We start from the raw sequence: 18,974 nt of genomic DNA, 5'->3' as shown, positions 1-18,974 counted from the left end.
CTTGGAATGTGCTGGGGTGCAAGTGTGTGTGTGTGTGTGTGTGTGTGTGTGTGTGTGTGTGTGTGTGTGTGTGTGTGTGTGTGTGTGACCTGTATGTGCAGCCCTGTAACCCCAGACCTCAACCTCCTGCATCCCAAGACAGTGCCTTGAAGTTATGCCTAGCCCAAATCAAATCCAACCCTTCCCCACTCCTGAAGCACCCAGGGCATTACAGAGCTCTTGACTGCCCTGTAAACTGAGGACAGGGGTTGAACTTAGGCTGCGGGCTGTTATGAGGTGTGGGGTGGCCGATGGCTTGAAGCATGTAAAGATGGCATCAGACCCATGTTGGCTGCTGTGGGCTTGCAAAACTTGCACAGCTACCGAGGACCCCAAGGAAACTGATTCAGTCCTTTCAGCCTTGCCTTGGGGGAAGTAAATTGTCCAGAAATTTGTTTCACGCAAAATGTTAGGACACTTCCCCGTGTTCCAGGACAGAGCACCTCCCCAGGGCCTGGTGTGTGCAGGGCTCCTCTGCCCCAGCCTCTTCCCTCCCCTTTGTGGTGAGTTGTGGGTCCTCCTGCTCCTCCTGCTCCTGCTCTTCTTCCTGTTTCTCCTGCTACTGCTGCTCCTCCTCCTATCCCTCCTCCTCTACCCTCTCCTTTTCCTCCTCCTACTCCTCCTCTCCTGCTCCTCCCCCTCCTGCTCCTCCACCTCCTGCTCCTCCCCCTCCTGCTCCTCCTTCTCCTCTCTGCCCTCCTTTTGCTCCTCCCCTTCCTCCTTCTCCTCCTGCTTCCTCTCTCTGGAGGTCCCACTGTCTTCCTTAGGGCAGCATTGTTTTCTTTGGATCCCTTAATGCTATGCATAGGGCTGCACCAAACCCTGCGGATCTACCTGCCATTGTTTCCAATGCCATCTCTATGGTGTGTTGAGACTCCATGCTGCAAATGTGATTTGATATAATGTAGCATGTGTTCTATGACACAGCCATCATGTGAGGTAGGGATTTCTTGTTTGTGTTGGAAAAGTCATCAATCACACTGAAGGGGAATTGTAGACAAAGACTGCTCATTTGTTTCCCGGCCGCCCAGACCTGAAATAATTACACATAAATTATATTGATTACAACACTTCTTGGCCTATTAGCTCAGGCTTCTTATTAACTCTTACATCTTAAATTAACCCATTTCTATTCATCTATGTATTGCCATGTGGTTGTGGCCTACCCATAAGGTTCTGTCCGGCATCTGTCTCCTTCAGCAGCTACATGGCATCTCTTTGACTCTGCCTACTCTGTCTACATCTCTATTTAGATTTTCCTCCTGGCTTTACTCTGTTAAGCCATTGGCTGAAAGCAGCTTCTTTATTAACCAATAGCAATAAAACATATTCATAGCATACAGAGGTTGGAATCCCACAATAGGGAATAATTTATTGAAGGCCATACAGGTCATAAGTGGTAGAGTAGGCTCTAAAATCCAGGTGTGTTTGACCCATCGTCTGTTGTTTACTTCTGCCCTCTTCTGTCTTTGTACAAACTAAGCCTATTTTTCAGAGTAGCTCTTTGAGAGTGGGATGCCTTACCCAGGATATATGATGTACCACTCTCATCTACCTCAAATCCAGATAGCAGCACCCACACCCAAACCAGAAAATGATTTCAACCAACTGGCCTGCTGTGAATTCCAAATAATACTGTTATGTTGACATGGGCTCCAAAGTTATTTCCTCACATGGGGCACTCTGACAGAGAATGTGAGGACTTGTTTAAATGCCCCAATACTAGGTTTGCAGAGACAGACCTACTCCATGGACAAGCTGACCTTCCTGTCCTATTCTGTCTCCGTGTCATGTACATAGCATCTCTTTCTTTCTCCCAGTACACTGCCCAACCAATGAGCTTCTAACAGACTCCACGGGCGTGATCCTCAGCCAGAGCTACCCTGGAAGCTACCCACAGTTCCAGACCTGCTCCTGGCTGGTGAGGGTGGAGCCGGAGTACAACATCTCTGTCACGGTGGAATACTTCCTCAGCGAGAAGCAGTATGATGAGTTTGAGATCTTTGACGGTGAGTTCCTCAAAGACCATGCCATTCTCTGCTGCGGATGGCACCAACTTGCTCCCAGCCCCTGGGGGCATCAGAGCTGCATTTTTCCTATCAGAACTTGCAGGAGACACCACATGCCATCTGCCTGTACCAGAGAAACCCGAGACCAGGAAATTGATGAGCTGTATGAATGTTGCTTCCACGGTAGCCTAGATCTGTTACAAACCATTTCTTTCTCAATGCTAGAACCCCTGAATATCAGCCAATCAGTGGTCCTTTGTGAGGAGTAGGCTCCCTCTGAAACCCCAGCTCTGTCTACCAAACTCCATACTTTAGAAGTAGAACAAGAGGCACTGTCGTTTGCTGTTGTGTCTAAAGAAGGAGTCTTAGTATGTCTCAAACCAAAATACCATCAAATTACCATCTCAAACTTGGTAGGATTTATCGCCCACCCTCTGGAGCATGGGACTAGCTAAGATAGCTGTACTAATTGTCCCTGGTGGCTCCGAAAATCCTATGTGGAGAACCAGACGGCTGCATTCTGCAGGATGACCAAATCCACATCCCCTCTCTCTGTATCATAAAAATCAGGCTTAACAACAAAGCTCTGGGCCATCACTGTGAGTTATACTGTAGCCTACCCCATGCCAGTGCAGGCTGCTTCTGCTCCTCCTTCCTCACAGTCTGGAGAAGAGCACATTGCAGATCCACAACTGCTTTCTGTATAACCAGGACTGTGCCTGTCTGCTCGGGTAAAGATGCTACGGGGCCCTCAGCTACCTGCAGATAGTTGATTAAGTCTGCACGATGGGATAGAAACGGCTTTTCTCCTCATGAGCTGCTGCCTGACAGAGTAGCCATGGTAGGGTTGGGATCCCCAGGAGTCAGCATCACTCCAGATTCTGTATCTAAAGTCTTTAATAACTCCAGCTGTTCTCATGTCTACAGCATTCAGCATACAGCTAAACAGTATTGGGCCTATATGGGAAAAAAACCAGAGGGATGTCTGATGTATACAGTTGGTGTCACTTTCTAGGGTTCTTTTTTGTAGGGACCCCACATCTCCTTTGGCCAGACTATTCTGGAATGATGGGGAAGGGAAGCTTGGCTTCGGTCTATGCAGTTGAATCTTTCCACCGGCAGGATGGAGGTGCTCTCCTCCCTACTGGTGCCTGCTGTGCTCATAATTCCATACTATTTTAGTTCCGCTCTTTGGTCGCCCAGCTAGCTTGCCCTTAGGAGTAACCACAGTAACCACAAGTGGATGATCCCCACAGATTCTGTAGGCGAGGTCCGTCCAACTACCGCCCAGCCTTGTTTCCCATTTCCAATTATGGCTGTGACATGTTTCCCCCTGACCTCTGTGTTCTGGAGTTTCCTCATCCCTGCTACTCTTAAAGAACCTGGTCCACAGCCCAGCCTCCTGAGGACAGCAAGTCCTCACCAGAGCATCCTTGATTGCTTTAGTATGTGGAGTCACCCCCACCCCTAGACCCTCCTAAGGAACACAGTTCTCAGGCAGGAGTTCCTTTCTCAAGACAGGAATGTTAGAGTATGCTGGTCTCCTCCATGTCTGGACCCTTACCTTCCTAGTTTTCCACAGCAGCTCGAACACCCCTACCTTGTTCACTGTAGCCCTTCTAAGCTCTTCCAAGAGCTGTCTGGACGGTGTATGGGAGCCTTCACTCACAGTCTTCTCCAGGACGGTAACTCCTGGGTTACGAGTTTCCCAGGTTTCTATTATGCTCTTTGAACCGGAGCCCCAAGACACAATCCAGACATTTAAGGTGGGGCACAGAAGAAGGCACTTTCCTGGGGAGCCTTGGGAAGGCATGTTGGGAAGCTTTATTACTGACGACCTGGGAGCTATCACTTTCCTCAGGCTCCATGGCTCTCTCCATATACCTGTTCAATAAACTAAATTTCTGTATGGTGGGCACCATGCTACTTTGAGCACGCACAAGAGAAATCAGAAGAGGGTCCCCAGCTTGAAAACTAACACTTCATCAACAAAGTACTTGACCCTGGCAAACAGCAAATAGATTTCTTCTCACTTGCTAGCTCCAGAGCACTGCTCCGGATAAGGCAGGATAAAGAAAGAATCCTTCAGCAAGGCCGCCAGATGCAAAGCCATCCAGCCATCCCAGCTGAGTCTATGCTTACACCTCTCTCTAGACTTCGAATGGCCTATAACCCGGTGTCTTTCTCACCCAAGGTCCCTCAGGACAAAGTCCTCTGCTGAAAGCTCTCAGCGGGAATTACTCGGCTCCCCTGATTGTCACCAGCTCAAGCAACTCTGTGTACCTGCGCTGGTCATCTGACCACGCCTATAATCGGAAGGGTTTTAAGATTCGGTATTCAGGTAAGTAGGTCATGAGAACTTCTTTTTATATATATAAGGTTTATTTCTTATGTATACATGTTCTGCCTGCATGTATGCCTGCAGGCCAGAAGAGGGCATGAGTTCTCATTACAGATGGTTGTGAGCCACCATGTGTTTGCTGGGGATTGAACTCAGGACCTTTGAAAGAGCAGTCAGTGCTATTAACCACTGAGTCATCTCTCCACCCTGGCCATGAGAACTTCTAAGGAGGCCTTCACTCTAGACCTCTTAAGTGTCTCACCGGAAACATACAAAGATGCCGTGGTGCCTCGAATCAAAAGGCAGAAGCCTTCCTTGCGTAGGCGGGACAGCCTCCTCCTGCCCTCTGTCCCCCTCATCCCACACTGCACAAAGGAGACTGGAGGAAGCCTCCTACCTCTTCATGTCCAGATCCTTTTCCACCTTTGACCTCTCCCCTTTCTTCTCATACTCCCCGCTTTGGTCTCCAGGGTTGAAACTATTCAATATGAGACCCGATGAGAGCCAGGGGGAGCCTTGCCTCTTAAATCGTTAGGTCATATTTCTAGAAGTCCTTTGACGGAACAACTCTAAGACCCAGAATCACATAGGGTAGGCAGCAGAGAAAACCCTCTCCTGTCACACAAGCCGTATCTCTTTCATTATTGTCATTTCATTACCGCTGACACTTGGACATGTCTGTGAGGTGTACAATACGGCATGTTGATGCACACATGCAATCCTAATGATCAGAGGGAGCAATTGGCACATTCATCACCTCACAAGCTTATTTCCTGATGTTGGAGACTGTTGAAATCCGTTTCTCTACCACTTTTGAAATGTGTAGTCAGTGGGTTATGAACTACAGTTGCCCTTCTGTGCTGCAAAACATGAGAACTTAGCCCTTCCTACTTTGGAGCTCAATAACCAACCTCATTCCGCTGTCTTTGCCTTCTACTGGTCCCAAGCTCTGGTGACCCCTGGTTCTGCTTGTGTAAAATCAACCTTCCCTAGCTGTCACACATGCAGGAGAACTCACGGGTTTGTATTTCTGTGCCTAACTCATTTAGCATTATGTCCTCAGCTTCCGTCCACACTGCAGCAATTGGCAGGATTTCACTCTTTTTTTTTCTCTTTTGAAAAGACATATCGTCTGGGCATGGTGAGATCAAAGACCAAGCTTTTGATAAAAAATATCCCTAGGATACAATTAGGTGGAGAAAATAGACTTTCTCTGAACTCTCGTTGTGGGGACCACTGATCTGTTTGATAAGCCGAAACCTTGATGTCTCTCGGAAGGGCAGTCTAGTGTAACTGCTGCCAGTGCTTGCTAGTCCTGGAGGCTGCAAGGAATGCCTTCGGATCCTGGGGGTTCCACCACATGCCTGAATGCCGGACAAGTATTAGGCAAAGTTTCAAAGAGTAGTGGAGCCAGGAATATAACTCAGTAGGCCAAGTATTTGCCACACAAGGACCCTAGTCCAACCCCCCAGGACCCAGGTAAGAAGCTGGGTGTGGTGGCATGCAATAGTAATCCCACCCGTAGGAGACAGAGGCAGGAGGATCCTTGGAGCTTGCTGGCTATCCAGCCTAGCCTAGTCAGTGAGCCCCAGATCCCAGGGAGAGACTTTGCCTCAAAAAATTAAAGTGGATGGCATTCTGAATGACATGTGAGTTGACCTCAACCTTCTCCACACACACGTACACACACATATCCCCGCACCTGCACACACTGAAGAACACACACATACACACACACACGAATATTGATAGCCAGAACGTCACACCATCAAGTTTGGCCTGAAGAACCATTTGTCCATATCTTCTGAGTCCCCCCAGCACGAGACCAGCCCACACTGTAAGGACCCATGAGTAGTTCTGCAGAACCATTGGGTGTGGGAAGAACTGACCAGGTGGAGCTGAGAGGAGGCCTGCCTTGACTCCCCTCAAAGTTTGTTTCCTCTGCAGATTCCATCTTCTCCCAGATGCCCATGGCTGGGGAGAAGACAGCCTGGTGACCCCATGATCTGTTCTGTTGCTACCTGGCAATAGGATTATTGGACAAAGCACTTAACTGTTCAGGCCTCGGTTTAAAAGAAACTTCAAGATAACCCCCTGGGGAGTTCAGGACTGAGTTCCCGGAGGCTGCCCCTGTGACGGGAAGGTGGCATTTTCCTGCCGCTGCTGTTAAATTTGGAGCTAAGAGCTCTTAAGGAGTTCCCTCTGCCTTCCTGCTCGGAGACTAATGTGTTTGGAAGTAATGAGTCAGTTGTAATTACAGTACATATGCCATGTAGAAAAGAAATTCATTACACGGTACAGCAATTGGTACTTAATAATTAAGACACAGCCGACGTGTGTGACTTACCCCTGTGTCTGTCGCAGTGACTAAGCATATTTTATATTAGGATTCTGGGTGAAGGAAGTACACAGATTCGAGATGTGCCTGACACAGGCGGCATAGCGGGAGAGCACACACATTTACATGTATGGGTGTTTTGCCTGCGTATATGTCTGTGTACCACATGTGTGCCTGGGGCTTACCCAGGTCAGAGTGAGCATCAGATCTCCTAGAGGTAGAGTTAGAGTCGTGACCTATTATTATGTGGGTGCTGGGAATTGACCCCGGGTCCTCTGAAAGAACAGATAGTGCTCTTAGTCCCTCTCTAGCTCAGAGCACATTTAATAAAGCACCATTTCTACCCACACAGAACCGCAGCCTTCAGACAGGAAGCCAGAGGTCTCTCTCTGGTCCCTAATCTGCTCATCCCTATCTATTCGGGAAGCCCAGGCAGAGACCCTCAGGCAAATGGGGGGGGGGTTGTGTGAGGCCCCTGGAGTCCTCCTCACACAGTGTTAGCTATTTTCCTTGTTGCCATGACTAAATGCCTGGCTAAACCCACTTAAGGAGGAAGTGGTTTATCTTGGCACGAGGTTTGGGGATACCGTCTGTCCTGACGATAGGAAAGTGGCCGGAGCCTGAGGCGCCTGGTCACCTTGCCTTTGTAGTCAGGAAGCGGAGAGAGAAGAACACTGCTGGTGCTCAGTTGGCTTTCGCCCTTTCATCCCGGCTAGGACGAGCCCGGGGAATGGTGCTGCCTACATTCCCACCTCAGCTCCCTCAGGGCAGCGCACACAGTTGTCCCCTAGGTTCTTCTAGGCCTTGTCAAGTTGTCAGTGATAGCTGTCACCACCGTCACCACACAGCGCAAGGATCCCCAGCAGGCAGGGGCTGTGGCCTGAGTTCCCTCCAGCTGGGACCTTTGCTTCCCTCACCGTAGAGCAGCAGCTGGCACTGAATGGACTCCCCAGAACTCTTCACTGGATAAATGAATGAAATATGCTAAAGCCATACACTGGGGGTACAGGGAATGAACCCTGCTGAAAAATGTCTATCCCAGATCCCCAGGCACCCCAACACAACAGAGAACAGCCATTTATTGAGCACTAAGTGCCCCATGCATCGGGTCTCGGTCTCTCTCTCTCTCTCTCTCTCTCTCTCTCTCTCTCTCTCTCTCTCTCTCCCTGTGAGGGAGGTATTGCAGACTGCAGGCAGGAAGCTAGAATTAAACAAGCTTTGGTGACTTGCTGGGTCGTCACACGTTTAGGAAACCAGTCCCATTGGGGCCCACTTTACAAGGTTGCCTGTGGTCGCGAGGGTGTAGAAAGCAACTCGGAGATGTGGTGATTTACCGAACAGGTTGTTGGTGGTGTCGTTTTCAATTACCCTTTGTTTTGGTTTGTTTTGTTTGCTCCTGTTCCGGCTTTACTTCACTGTTGTTCGGTGTCAACAACTCGGGCCTTCCTCAATAGCAAAGAACTGGGCTCTGTCCGCAGAAACGAGCTGGAGGAGGCGGGGAGCTGCTATGGGCAGTCTGCCTGCTCCCGCAGCTATACTCTGACACCCCTGCGCTCAGCCTAGCTTCCTCTCACTCCTCAGCTCCCTACTGCAGCCTGCCTAAGGCTCCGCTCCACGGCTTCATCCTGGGCCAGACTACGACCCAGCCAGGCGGCTCCATCCATTTTGGCTGCGACAGGGGCTACCGTTTGGTGGGACACAGCATGGCCATCTGCACCCGGCACCCGCAAGGCTACCACCTGTGGAGTGAGGCCATTCCTCTCTGTCAAGGTGAGTAGCAGGGGCTAAAGCAGCCACCGGGTGGCTCAGCTCCAAGTCACCTGGGGATGGTCTCAGGAGCTGTACATCCGGGCCAAGTGTGAGTCTCCCGGGGTTTGGTGATGGCGTCATTCCTTTAGCAAACATTTGCTCAGGGGCTGTGCATATCCAGCTCTGGGGGTGACACATGCACAGTGGGCTCTGCTCCCAGCCCCACAGGAGAGACGATGATAGAGGACTTGAAGTGACAAGAAGAGGAAGTGTTGTAAGGGGGCGGAGCTCAGCAATCCCGTGGTAAGAAGGGGCCTGCCTCCTCCTAGCAGTTAAGGACTCCCTAAGGCAGGGAGCTCCTAAAGCAAAGGAGTCAAGCGAACTCTGAGATCTGCCATTCAGTCTACATGCATTACCTTTCAGGATTTATGGGGCCTTTTCCCTCTCTATAAGAACATGCATTCTTGTCATGATGAAATATCACAGGGGCTGGGGCTGGAGTGACTGCCCAGTCAGTAAAGGGCAGGTCTGGCGAGCCTGAGACCTGAGTTTGATCTTGTAGAACCCATATATATATAAGCCAGGGGTAGTGGCACATGCTCGTGATCTCATTGATGGAGAGACAGAGACAGGAGGATCTCCAAGGCTTCGACCTGGCCTGCTTGGTGAGCCCCAGACAGAAGATGGGAGGCTGCCTCAAAAAACCTGGGATGGTACCTGTGGAAGAGCAATTAACACTGTCCTCTGGCTTCCACATGCTTCCACACACGTGTGCATCTGAACACACACACATACACACGAATAAAGCAATATATACTTCTAGACTAGACATCTGGAAAAGTAAGAATAGCAAATAGCACAAAGGAAAAGAGTGAAAATGAACCATAATTCTGCCCTGAAATCACTACTATTAATAATTTAGTGTCTCTTTTGGTGTTCTAAAAACCAATTAACATCTCACAGATGGTTGCCAATACTTCCTTGTTATTATTGTTGATGGCTGCATAGCATTATGGGAAAGCTGACACCTACTTAGGTGTCATCCCACTGTGGGTCATTTGAGCGTCTATGTATGTTGTTACCATATAGTTATAATTCTATCATTATGAGCATTCCACATCTATGTATGTTGTTATCATATAGTTATAATTCTATCATTATGAGCATTCCTATTCATTTCCTCAAATGAAATTCCTGGGGAGAAGGTTGTTGGGCCACAGCAGACATACGTACAGCTTTGAATGCCTTGTGCCTGCTCAGACTCCTTTCCTCGTGCACATCTCTCCCAGCGGCAGTGAAAGTGCTTTCTCTGGGCCTCAGCATCATGTGCTACACGGGAGAAAGAAGAAAAGCGTAGCCCACTGTGGACCAAGGAGGCACTGCTGTTTGATTTTACATTTCATGGTTCCCAGTGGGCTGCTGTCTTTAATGACATCCGTCACCTCTGACCCTCACAGCCTCCTAACCCGTGTCTGCTTTGGAAAAGACCAAAAATATTCTGCAGAGGGACTAGCTGCCACACACAGCAGATACGATTGGCATCAGCCTGGACAACTCTAGTCCAGAATCCATCTGGAAATGTCCAAGTGTCTAGTCTCGGTTAGGTCTCAGCCTGTCCCTCTGGGTCTGTGCCCTCACCCCCAAGTTTTCTTCACGCCCCTTCTCTCAGCTGCTGCATTTCCTGAAACCCATATTCCACAACCAAGAAGTAAATGCCCCCACCTACTCCCCAGCAGGCTCGTCTCCCTTCCTCCTCCATTTCAATGAGGGTTCTCCTGGAAACATATACATAGCCCCTTCACGAATAGAGGGTGTTAATCCCCCACTGCCACCATTTCTGACATAGCTCAGAAACTGGAAGGGCCTGGCATCCTGCCTGCCCTCTGTCCCTGCTTTCGCACCATGGCTTCTCTGGGAGACACTGCATACTCGTGACTTCAGCCAACTGCCCTCTCTACACCCACTCTCCCCTCTACCTCATCCCACAAGAACTTCCAAATGCTTTGTCCTTTTATCTCCTCAAACTTCCTACCCACAGAGTGCCCCTCCTACCTTTGGGGTAAGGACACCCATTGAGCTGCAAGCTCCCCAGCTAGGGAGTTATCTTGTTTTCTCAGCTGTCTATACCAGCTGGGGTCAGGCCAGGGCTATGAGAAGGGGCTGTCACCACTGCCTCTGGTTGCTCCCCTAGCTCCATTCTCCAAGCAGAACATCCATAGGGATCTGGTAATTCTGCCTGGGGCGGGGGGGGGGGGGGGGCTCAGGCAAGCAGAGCAGTTAGTTCACCTGCTCTGATGGTTTAATTGACCCAGTCCTACTCTGGCCCAGTCTTGCTGTCTGGACATTAGATGAGCCTGGTCTTTAGATGCTTCCTGCTTCGTCATTCCTTGTGAGCTCCAAATTGCCACCCCTACGCCCATCTTTTGGTTCCATAACCAGTTTTTTACTCCTTTTTCTCTTGTGTACCCCAAACACCTCCCCACCCCTGGGCAGCCAACGTTCCCTTATCATAATGGAGTCCTAGACTAGGGCCTCCAGAAATTCTGGAAAGTTCAACAGAGTCCTGCATTACTGTTGGCCACCATTAGGGGCCTTTCCACTGCCAGAGCTTCTTCTGGATCTGAAGGGAGGAAGCCTGAACTCTAGACAGCGCTGTTGTGGGTAAGGAATGGTAGGAAGTCCTCAGACTTTTGTCTATCTTTCTTTATGCATATTCCTCCAGGGAATCTGTCCAACCACAGACCTCACCACACTGCGGGACGTGTCTGAAGCATCCGCTTCCACACTCCATCTATTTCTATTCCTTTGTTTTCCAGTTTCTTGGTTTTCGTGATTTTTTGGTAGAGAATCCCCCTCAAGTAGATTTCTCAGAGAGGATTCATAAGAGGAAGACTTTCCAAGTCTTTAAGTGTGTGAAGGTGTCATGACTTTAGCCCTCATATATGCTTAGCAGGGCCACTAGATTAAATTCTAGTTAGAAATAATTTCATGTACAAACCTGAAGGCTTTGTTCAGTTTTCTCTGGATACCTTGTACAGGTGAGGAGAAGGGTCAGCCTGATTCCCATCCTCCACCGGGGTCCCCTCAACCTCTCAATGGTCCCCTTTGTGTCCCCTTGGTTCCTTTTCAGCCTGAAGACTTGTGTCTGTCTTCAGCTCCTGGAAATGTTCTTTTAGGATCATTCTGCTAATCCACCCACTTCCTGCTATCTCTAGAGCTCTAAGCAGCTCAATGTCAGACCTCGGACTGATCCTTTCCGTGTTTGGTCCCTTTCTCCTGTTTTCACTCTGCCTTTTGGGTCTTTATTCTGGGAAATTTTTTATTTTTAATATCCAGTACCTCTACTTCCTGTGTATTTTGACAGTTTGAAGGAACCCATCCTTTGCTGTCTTCAAAGTTCTCTCTTCTCATTTCATGAATGTCGTGTGTCACTTAACCTCAGGAGACCCCTGCCTGCCCAGTGCAGCAATCCCACACCTCCCGTTTCCCGAACTAGCTCTGTCTCCTGGGAGAGTTTTCCCTGCTGCCATCCACCAGGTGTTTAGTCTTACTTCCATCACATTGACACCACTGGTTTCTTCCATCTGTGTAGTAACCTTTGATTGTCCGTATTGAAAAAGTAAAAGCTAGGTAGCAGGTGGTTGAGTTCCATTCTTTTGTGTAGCTGTCTTTGCCCATAAAGTTTCTCCCCTGAGTGAAATCTGGGTATTGGTGCACAGCAGGGATGAGCAGAAAGCCTTCACATGGAGGGACCCTAAATCCCTTTGGGCAGATGAACCCTGCAACCTAAGTTTGACCCACACGGTGAAAGAATTTTCCTCTGAATCCCCCATGTAAGCAAGTACACACATGTGCACATGTGCACACACACACACACTATTAATTAATTAAATCACATGTAATGAGAAATTTTTTATTAAAAAGAGCATCCCTTGGAAGTCTAACCCCCACCTTGGCACTCCTCTTTCAAGGGACTCTGTCCCCACACCTTAAGGAAGAGAGGACACTTGGTTATTTTCAGCAAGCAGAGGCTTGGATGCCTTGACACCGCACCCATGGAGCAGAATGGAAGGAAGTCTTCCGTGGGGCTCCTTCCTGTGGGTTTCGAGCTGCAGCCTTTTCCCTATATTCAATCTGTGAACACACTTCTCTCTCCGTCCCAGCCTCTGGTTTGTTCTTTTCTGAGATCTCTAATGACAGTTCCCCGGTTGTCTTTCTTCATGGGGCCCCTTTTGTTTGTTGGTCTTTACTCAAGTTGTAGAGCCTTAACAGGAAATATGAAAGTGTAGTCTTGGAACGGGCTGAGTCAGAAGTGCTCACGGCATCCTTTCTCCTTTACCAGCTCTTTCCTGTGGTCTCCCTGACGCGCCCAAAAACGGAATTGTGTTTGGCAAGGAGTACACCGTGGGGACTAAGGCTGTGTACAGCTGCAATGAAGGCTACCACCTCCAGACGGGTGCCGAGGCCACCGCAGAGTGTCTGGACACCGGCCTGTGGAGCAACAGCAATGTCCCCCCACAGTGTGTCCGTGAGTCGAGGGGCAGTGGTGGCAGGTGGCGGGAGTTGGGGATGCAGCTGTAAAGACTCCTGTAAGAATGGGCTTTGAGTTCAGTAGGGAGCTAAGAACCTGTGGGGGGCAGGGCTTAGAGGACTCAGGGAGGAGGAAGGTGGGCGGCTACCATTTCGAAATGGTCCCCATTTCGAGTTACTGTCAGCACACTGAAGGACCGTGATGCTCTGGGGTGTTTTCATAAACCACTACAGCCCTTAGAATGGCCGCTATGCTGTGTGAATATCCCTTGATCACAGAACTTTACAGCGGGGATCAAAGACAAATAGGCCATATTCAGTCGAGTGATACAGGTTTTTTTTTGTTTGCTTCATTAAAAATGTACATATAGCTGGGTGGTTGGAGTACATGTAGCACAGCAATTGGGAGGCAGAAGCAGGCAGATCTCTGTGAGTTCAAGGCCAGTCTGGGCTACAGAGCGAGTTCCGGGACAGCCAGGGCTTTTTCACAGAGAAACTCTGCCTCAAAAAAACAAACAAACAAAAAAGTAGATATATGTGTGTATACACATATGTGTGCACAGTGTGCATATTACTTCTTAAGATTTTATAATCAAGAAAATTTAAACAAATATCCAGATTTCTGGAAAAGCAGTAGAGAGCTCAGCTAGGGATGCACCTCAGTTAACAGAGTACTTACACAGCATAAGCTGAGGGTGGTAGCTCCTGCCTGGAATCCCAGCACCCCACAAATGAGGCAAGAGAATCAGAATTTCAATGCTGCCCTTAGCCTGGGTTATTTGACAGGCATCCAAAAGAGAATGGGCGGGGCGGGGCGGGGGGATGTCCTGGAATCTGAGCAATGGAATGGGCAGTGCACAGCCAGTAACTGATCCTGGCACAATGCCAGCCTTATCCTTTTATTTTATAGATCTATGTTCCCCACTTGCTGCATCCTCCTCCCCAGCCCTCGTCATCCATTCATCAAGCCTGCCTAGGAACCGAATGTTCCTGGAATCATCATTACGGTCTCGAGTTCCCCCAGTCCCTCGTGCTACACTCTTGTGACGTCTTCCATTATTAGTTAGCTCACTCTCGTCTCTGCTCCTTGCTCCCCCAGCTGTGACCTGTCCCGATATCAGCAGCATCAGTGTGGAACACGGCCGGTGGAGGCTCATCTATGAGACCCAGTACCAGTTCCAGGCCCAGCTGATGCTCATCTGTGACCCCGGCTACTACTACACTGGCCAGAGGGTCATCCGCTGCCAGGCCAATGGCCGTTGGAGCCTGGGAGAGTCTATGCCTACCTGTCAAAGTAAGCTCGAGGTCGGACTGGGCTCATTTGCATGGTACTTCCTTCCTGAACTGTTTCATATACATGGGGTAGATTGAGGGGTAACCCCCAGCGAGGGCAGCATACCTCATTTTGGACACACACCTAGCATCCGGAGCTGGGAAAAGGCTTGCTTCTTAGCCCCGTGTCATCTTACTAAAAGCTCCGTTTTAATAAACCTCCAGCTCAGCGTGCTCTGATTAACTCATTCACTAGGGCCCAACTATGTGCCAGGTACCAGACAGGTACAAAAATCAAAGCCTATGGCCTGCCTGGGGAGATGGCTCCGTGGGCAAACAGCTTACCATGCAGGTCTGAGGACCCCAGTTAAGTGGGTCGTGGTAATGAGTGTGTTCATGATCCCAGCACTCTCACGGCAAGACCCGAGGCAGAGACAGAGGCATATCTGGGAAATCAGGAGCCAGCTAGCCTGGTGTGTGTGGCAGAAATGAAGCCCCGTCACATTGGAAAGTGAGGACAGATACCTGGAGTTTCCCTCTGACCTCTACACATGCAATGTCACATGTACACACACACACACACACACACACACACCATAATTTAAATAAAACAGGGTATGGCTCTTGCCTGTCAGCCACTTACAATCTACTAGAGAGACAAGAAAAAGAGGTCATGTATACATGTATGGTAAGACCTGCAGCTGGGTGTGTACAGGAGGGAAGGAGGGAGCATGGAGGACCGCCCAAGTCTGTCTGCCTCCTCTCCATTGCTTATTGCTTTCCTTTGGTTCTTGGAGTCTCAAAGGTCAGTCCCTGATACCTAGATGAATTGGTGTGTCTGTTCTTGGGTCTCCTACAGATCAGAAGGGAAAGCCCTGTGCTGTAATGCCATGTTTCTGACACAGTAGCAGTCCTGAGTGTGGAGCAGCCTCACTGCGGCATAGCCTCAGTGGCCAAGCTGCACCTTGTACATCAGCCGGAGGCTGTTGGCATGCTCCCTTGAGGAGGACTGTGATGTTGGCATATCACTGCCCTATCAGAAAAGTACAAGATTGATATCATTGTCTGCCCTGAGCATACCACAGACTCACCATCTCCTCCTAGCCATGGCTCCATCTTCATCACCTGTAGAGCCTGAGCATCGTCTCCAGCGATGGAACCTGGGTTCGTGGGTTACCTGTTGATGGAGCAAGTCAGTGTCACAGTGCGTTCTGGTCACCCTCAGGAAGGCGAGGCAGTCCTTGGCTTTGGTCGTTATTTGCTTTCGTCCTATTCAACATATGACTCATGTCCCCATCTTGGGACTGCTTCATTGAGCATTTTATGGTCTTTCTAGTCATCTCCTGTGGAGAGCTCCCCACACCTCCAAGTGGGCACCGCATTGGAACAATGTCTGTCTACGGGGCAACCGCCATCTTCTCCTGCAATTCTGGATACACGCTGGTGGGCTCCAGGGTACGGGAGTGCCTGGCCAATGGGCTCTGGAGTGGTTCTGAAGTCCGCTGCCTTGGTGAGTGGCCCCCAGCCCACCCTACCTGCCTACTTACTCCTAACACCAACATTAGGCATCTACTGTGACTAAATCTGGGGACTAGGTTCTCTTGGGGAACTTGAAAGAATGAGAAGACTAGTTTCTGGGGGTCTACATTCTATCAGAAGAACCCCTCATCTAATTAGTCCCTAGGATGACCAGTGCAGCCTGGCCTCTACCCTATAGAGACACATTCTTATAATGCACCTAAAATATCCTTTATATTATTTATTGGAGGATTGTTTTGAATGTATCCATATGTATATATGTATGCATATTATAATACACACATGCACATACACTAATGTATACAACAAATGGCAGGAGCATTCACAAACAACTAGCTTACAAAGGAGAGAGTTTCCACTGCTCCCAGGGCTAATGTACTCCCTGACTGAGCTTTATCTCTTGTTATTATTTTCTGGACTCTCCCAGTTCCCAAGGAGGGTCTCAACAATATGAGCCTAGCAGAGCAGATTGGGTGATCTATTCCTGGGATACACGCTCATGACCTCCAGGGCACAGAGGGTCCTTTCCAGTAACCGCTTTCAGGGGCACTCGCTTGGGATACAGCTATGAGCCACTGTTACACAGTCAAAGGGGCTGAAGGAATGCCAGCAAACTATTGTGCCCAAGCTTTATTTAATAAAAGTAACTCACTGAGGTGACACACGGAAAGAATGAATTTGGCCAGGCATCAGGTCTTGCACAGTTGTCACCAGCAGGACAAGCTGTGATGGCTTTACCTAGGCTGTGATACTCACTAGACAGTAGGGACCCAGGGGATGGTCCCTCTGTTAGATTCTAGCACTATAATAAAATACCTGAGATAATCAGCTTATAGCAAGGGAAGGTTAATCTTGCCTCACGGTTCTAGAATTTGGGGACCATGATCGCTTGGCCTCCACTGTCTCTGGACTGTGGTGAAGTAGCACACAATGACAGAATCAGGGGCAGAGGAATAAGTTTCCTAGTCATAACCTAACTCCTCCCCACCTCCTAGAGACAAGGCATCAAACTTCCAGTGCATGAAGCTTTGGGGACTTACTCAAACCATAGCAACCCCAGAGACTTGAAGGAGCGGTGATCTGTGCACAAACACAGAAACAGCTCAGAAAGCCTGGTCATTCGGACTGCAGCTTTGGTGTTGGGGATCAACGTGCCCACAATACCCTTCCTATCCCATCTGGGGTTCCTGAAGCCACTCCTGGATCGCTGTTCTCTGGGGAAGGTGGTGGGGGGAGGGCATGAAGCATGGCTGAGTACTTGGTCTTTTCTCTAGAACCCACCTAAGCTCCACCCCACTTTCTATGAGTTTCTCTTTGATGGACTCTCTTCCCCCATCCCACCAAAGCTGGACACTGTGGGACCCCAGAGCCCATTGTCAACGGGCACATCAACGGGGAGAACTTCAACTACCGAGGCAGCGTGGTGTACCAGTGCAGCGCTGGCTTCCGCCTGATTGGCATGTCTGTGCGCATCTGCCAGCAGGATCATCACTGGTCGGGCAAGACCCCTTTCTGTGTGCGTAAGTATGGCAGCCCCTCTCCCTAGCCAACACGGGCTTCCTCCCTTTACCTCTTAGCTAAGGTTTTGTATATTCTTTCTACCCCCAAAGATAAGATCACTACATCCATTTCTTCAGGTCTCTATGTCTGTCATTCACTGCTTTTTATTATTCCCTTGTGATTTCTTCTAATGTACTTTTTTGGTTCATTTTCTAGTTTGTGTGCAAATTATATTACACACATGCATATACAGGGAGCAAATAACAGAAGCCTATCCAGGCACCCTCACTCATTTTCATTCTTTCATTTGTGTGTCATTTTTATGGTTGTAAACATTTGGAGCAATAAAATTTCTTCTGATCAACTGTTTTAATTGTATCTCATACATACTAATAATAAATGCTTATTTTTAGAAGCTTTTTAATTTGTCATTAATTGCTCCCAACACCTGGAAGATTTTAATAGAATAATTTTTTTTGATTTCTAAACCAAAAAAGAGCTCTCTTTTGCTTTTATTGTATGTTCATTATGAACAATAATTCTATTTCTTGAAATTTATTGATACTTGTCTTGTGTAAAACAGTTGATCAGTTGTTACGAATGTCCAATATGCCCCGGAGATGATGAGCATTGTGGATAATTCTGCTATACAAAAGGACAGGTGTATTCCTAAAAGGCCTAAATTTATAAATTACGCCCTCTGCATTTTTCCTGCCTTTTGCCCACTTGAGCTGTTTTCTTGGAGAGGCATGTTTAAGGTTTTCTGTGTGGTGCATTTCCATCTGTCCCTGCCTCTCCCGCAGTAGTTTCCATGTTGTATGGCGCATATATATTCACAACTGCTATAGCTCTGTTGCAAAGTCTGACTTCTCACCTTGAAAATCATCTTCTTCATCGCTTTTAATATTTTTTAGCTTGAATTTTACTTTTCTCGATTTCAGACTGAGAATTGCAACTGCCACACTATTTCCTGGCACATCTTGGACCGTCCCCGAATGGCAGGCACATCTATTAAATTTCCCTTTCCCAGGCCAACATGAAAATCTTCCTGTCCTGTAATAAATAAATAAATTTAAAAAAAAGAAATCAAAAAAAAAAAAGAAAATCTTCCTGTCCATAGGTTAAAGTCATGCATATAGGTTGATATGTCTTACATGTTTGGCCCTAATTCTCTTGTGTTTTCTGTCATCATGATGTGTCATTCTCTTTTGATATTTGGATCTTTGATGTTGGTCCTGGACCTGTCACACCGAAATGCCACCTGTTCCCCGTTTTCCTGTTCAACCCTTTGTTACCTAGTTTGTCAGTACTAGTGTCCTTGAACTTTCACGTAGTGGCTACACAACATGCTTCCCATTCCGCTTCTCATTCTCAGTGGCCTTTCTTCTACTCGGTCAGGGCTGGGAACATCTATTATGGACCTCATGTATTATAAATCTATTGCTCCCCCACGCTTTTGCTTTATTCTTGGACCCACAGTTAAATTCATCACCAATACCACTGAAGCCTTCCCAGTTACTTCCCAGTGGGGTCAAGTTTAATCTTTAGTGGAATCTTCAGCACAACACTTTACATAATCTTCTTCAAGTTCCTCCATGGGTTTTGCGTGTGTGTGTGTGTGTGTGTGTGTGTGTGTGTGTGTGTGTGTGTGTGTGTT

The 18,974-nt window shown here is 48.4% G+C and overlaps 1 protein-coding gene across 1 annotated transcript in view; it reads left to right on the top strand.

The window, feature by feature from the left end:
* LOC101999605 (CUB and sushi domain-containing protein 2) overlaps window positions 1-17,363 on the top strand; it is a 514,736-nt gene extending 497,373 nt beyond the window's left edge. Inside the window, exons 47-53 of the mRNA XM_026782281.1 lie at window positions 1,860-2,048; window positions 4,243-4,389; window positions 8,309-8,497; window positions 12,819-13,004; window positions 14,106-14,300; window positions 15,615-15,788; window positions 17,164-17,363. Coding sequence (XP_026638082.1) covers window positions 1,860-2,048; window positions 4,243-4,389; window positions 8,309-8,497; window positions 12,819-13,004; window positions 14,106-14,300; window positions 15,615-15,788; window positions 17,164-17,363 — 1,280 coding nt within the window. The remainder of the gene's footprint in view (window positions 1-1,859; window positions 2,049-4,242; window positions 4,390-8,308; window positions 8,498-12,818; window positions 13,005-14,105; window positions 14,301-15,614; window positions 15,789-17,163) is intronic.
* Window positions 17,364-18,974: the final 1,611 nt, after the last annotated feature.

The sequence above is a fragment of the Microtus ochrogaster genome, chromosome 10, assembly GCF_000317375.1.
Source record: "Microtus ochrogaster isolate Prairie Vole_2 chromosome 10, MicOch1.0, whole genome shotgun sequence".
NCBI classification, from domain to species: Eukaryota; Metazoa; Chordata; class Mammalia; order Rodentia; family Cricetidae; genus Microtus; species Microtus ochrogaster.
This window is presented reverse-complemented; position numbering and strand designations above follow the sequence as displayed.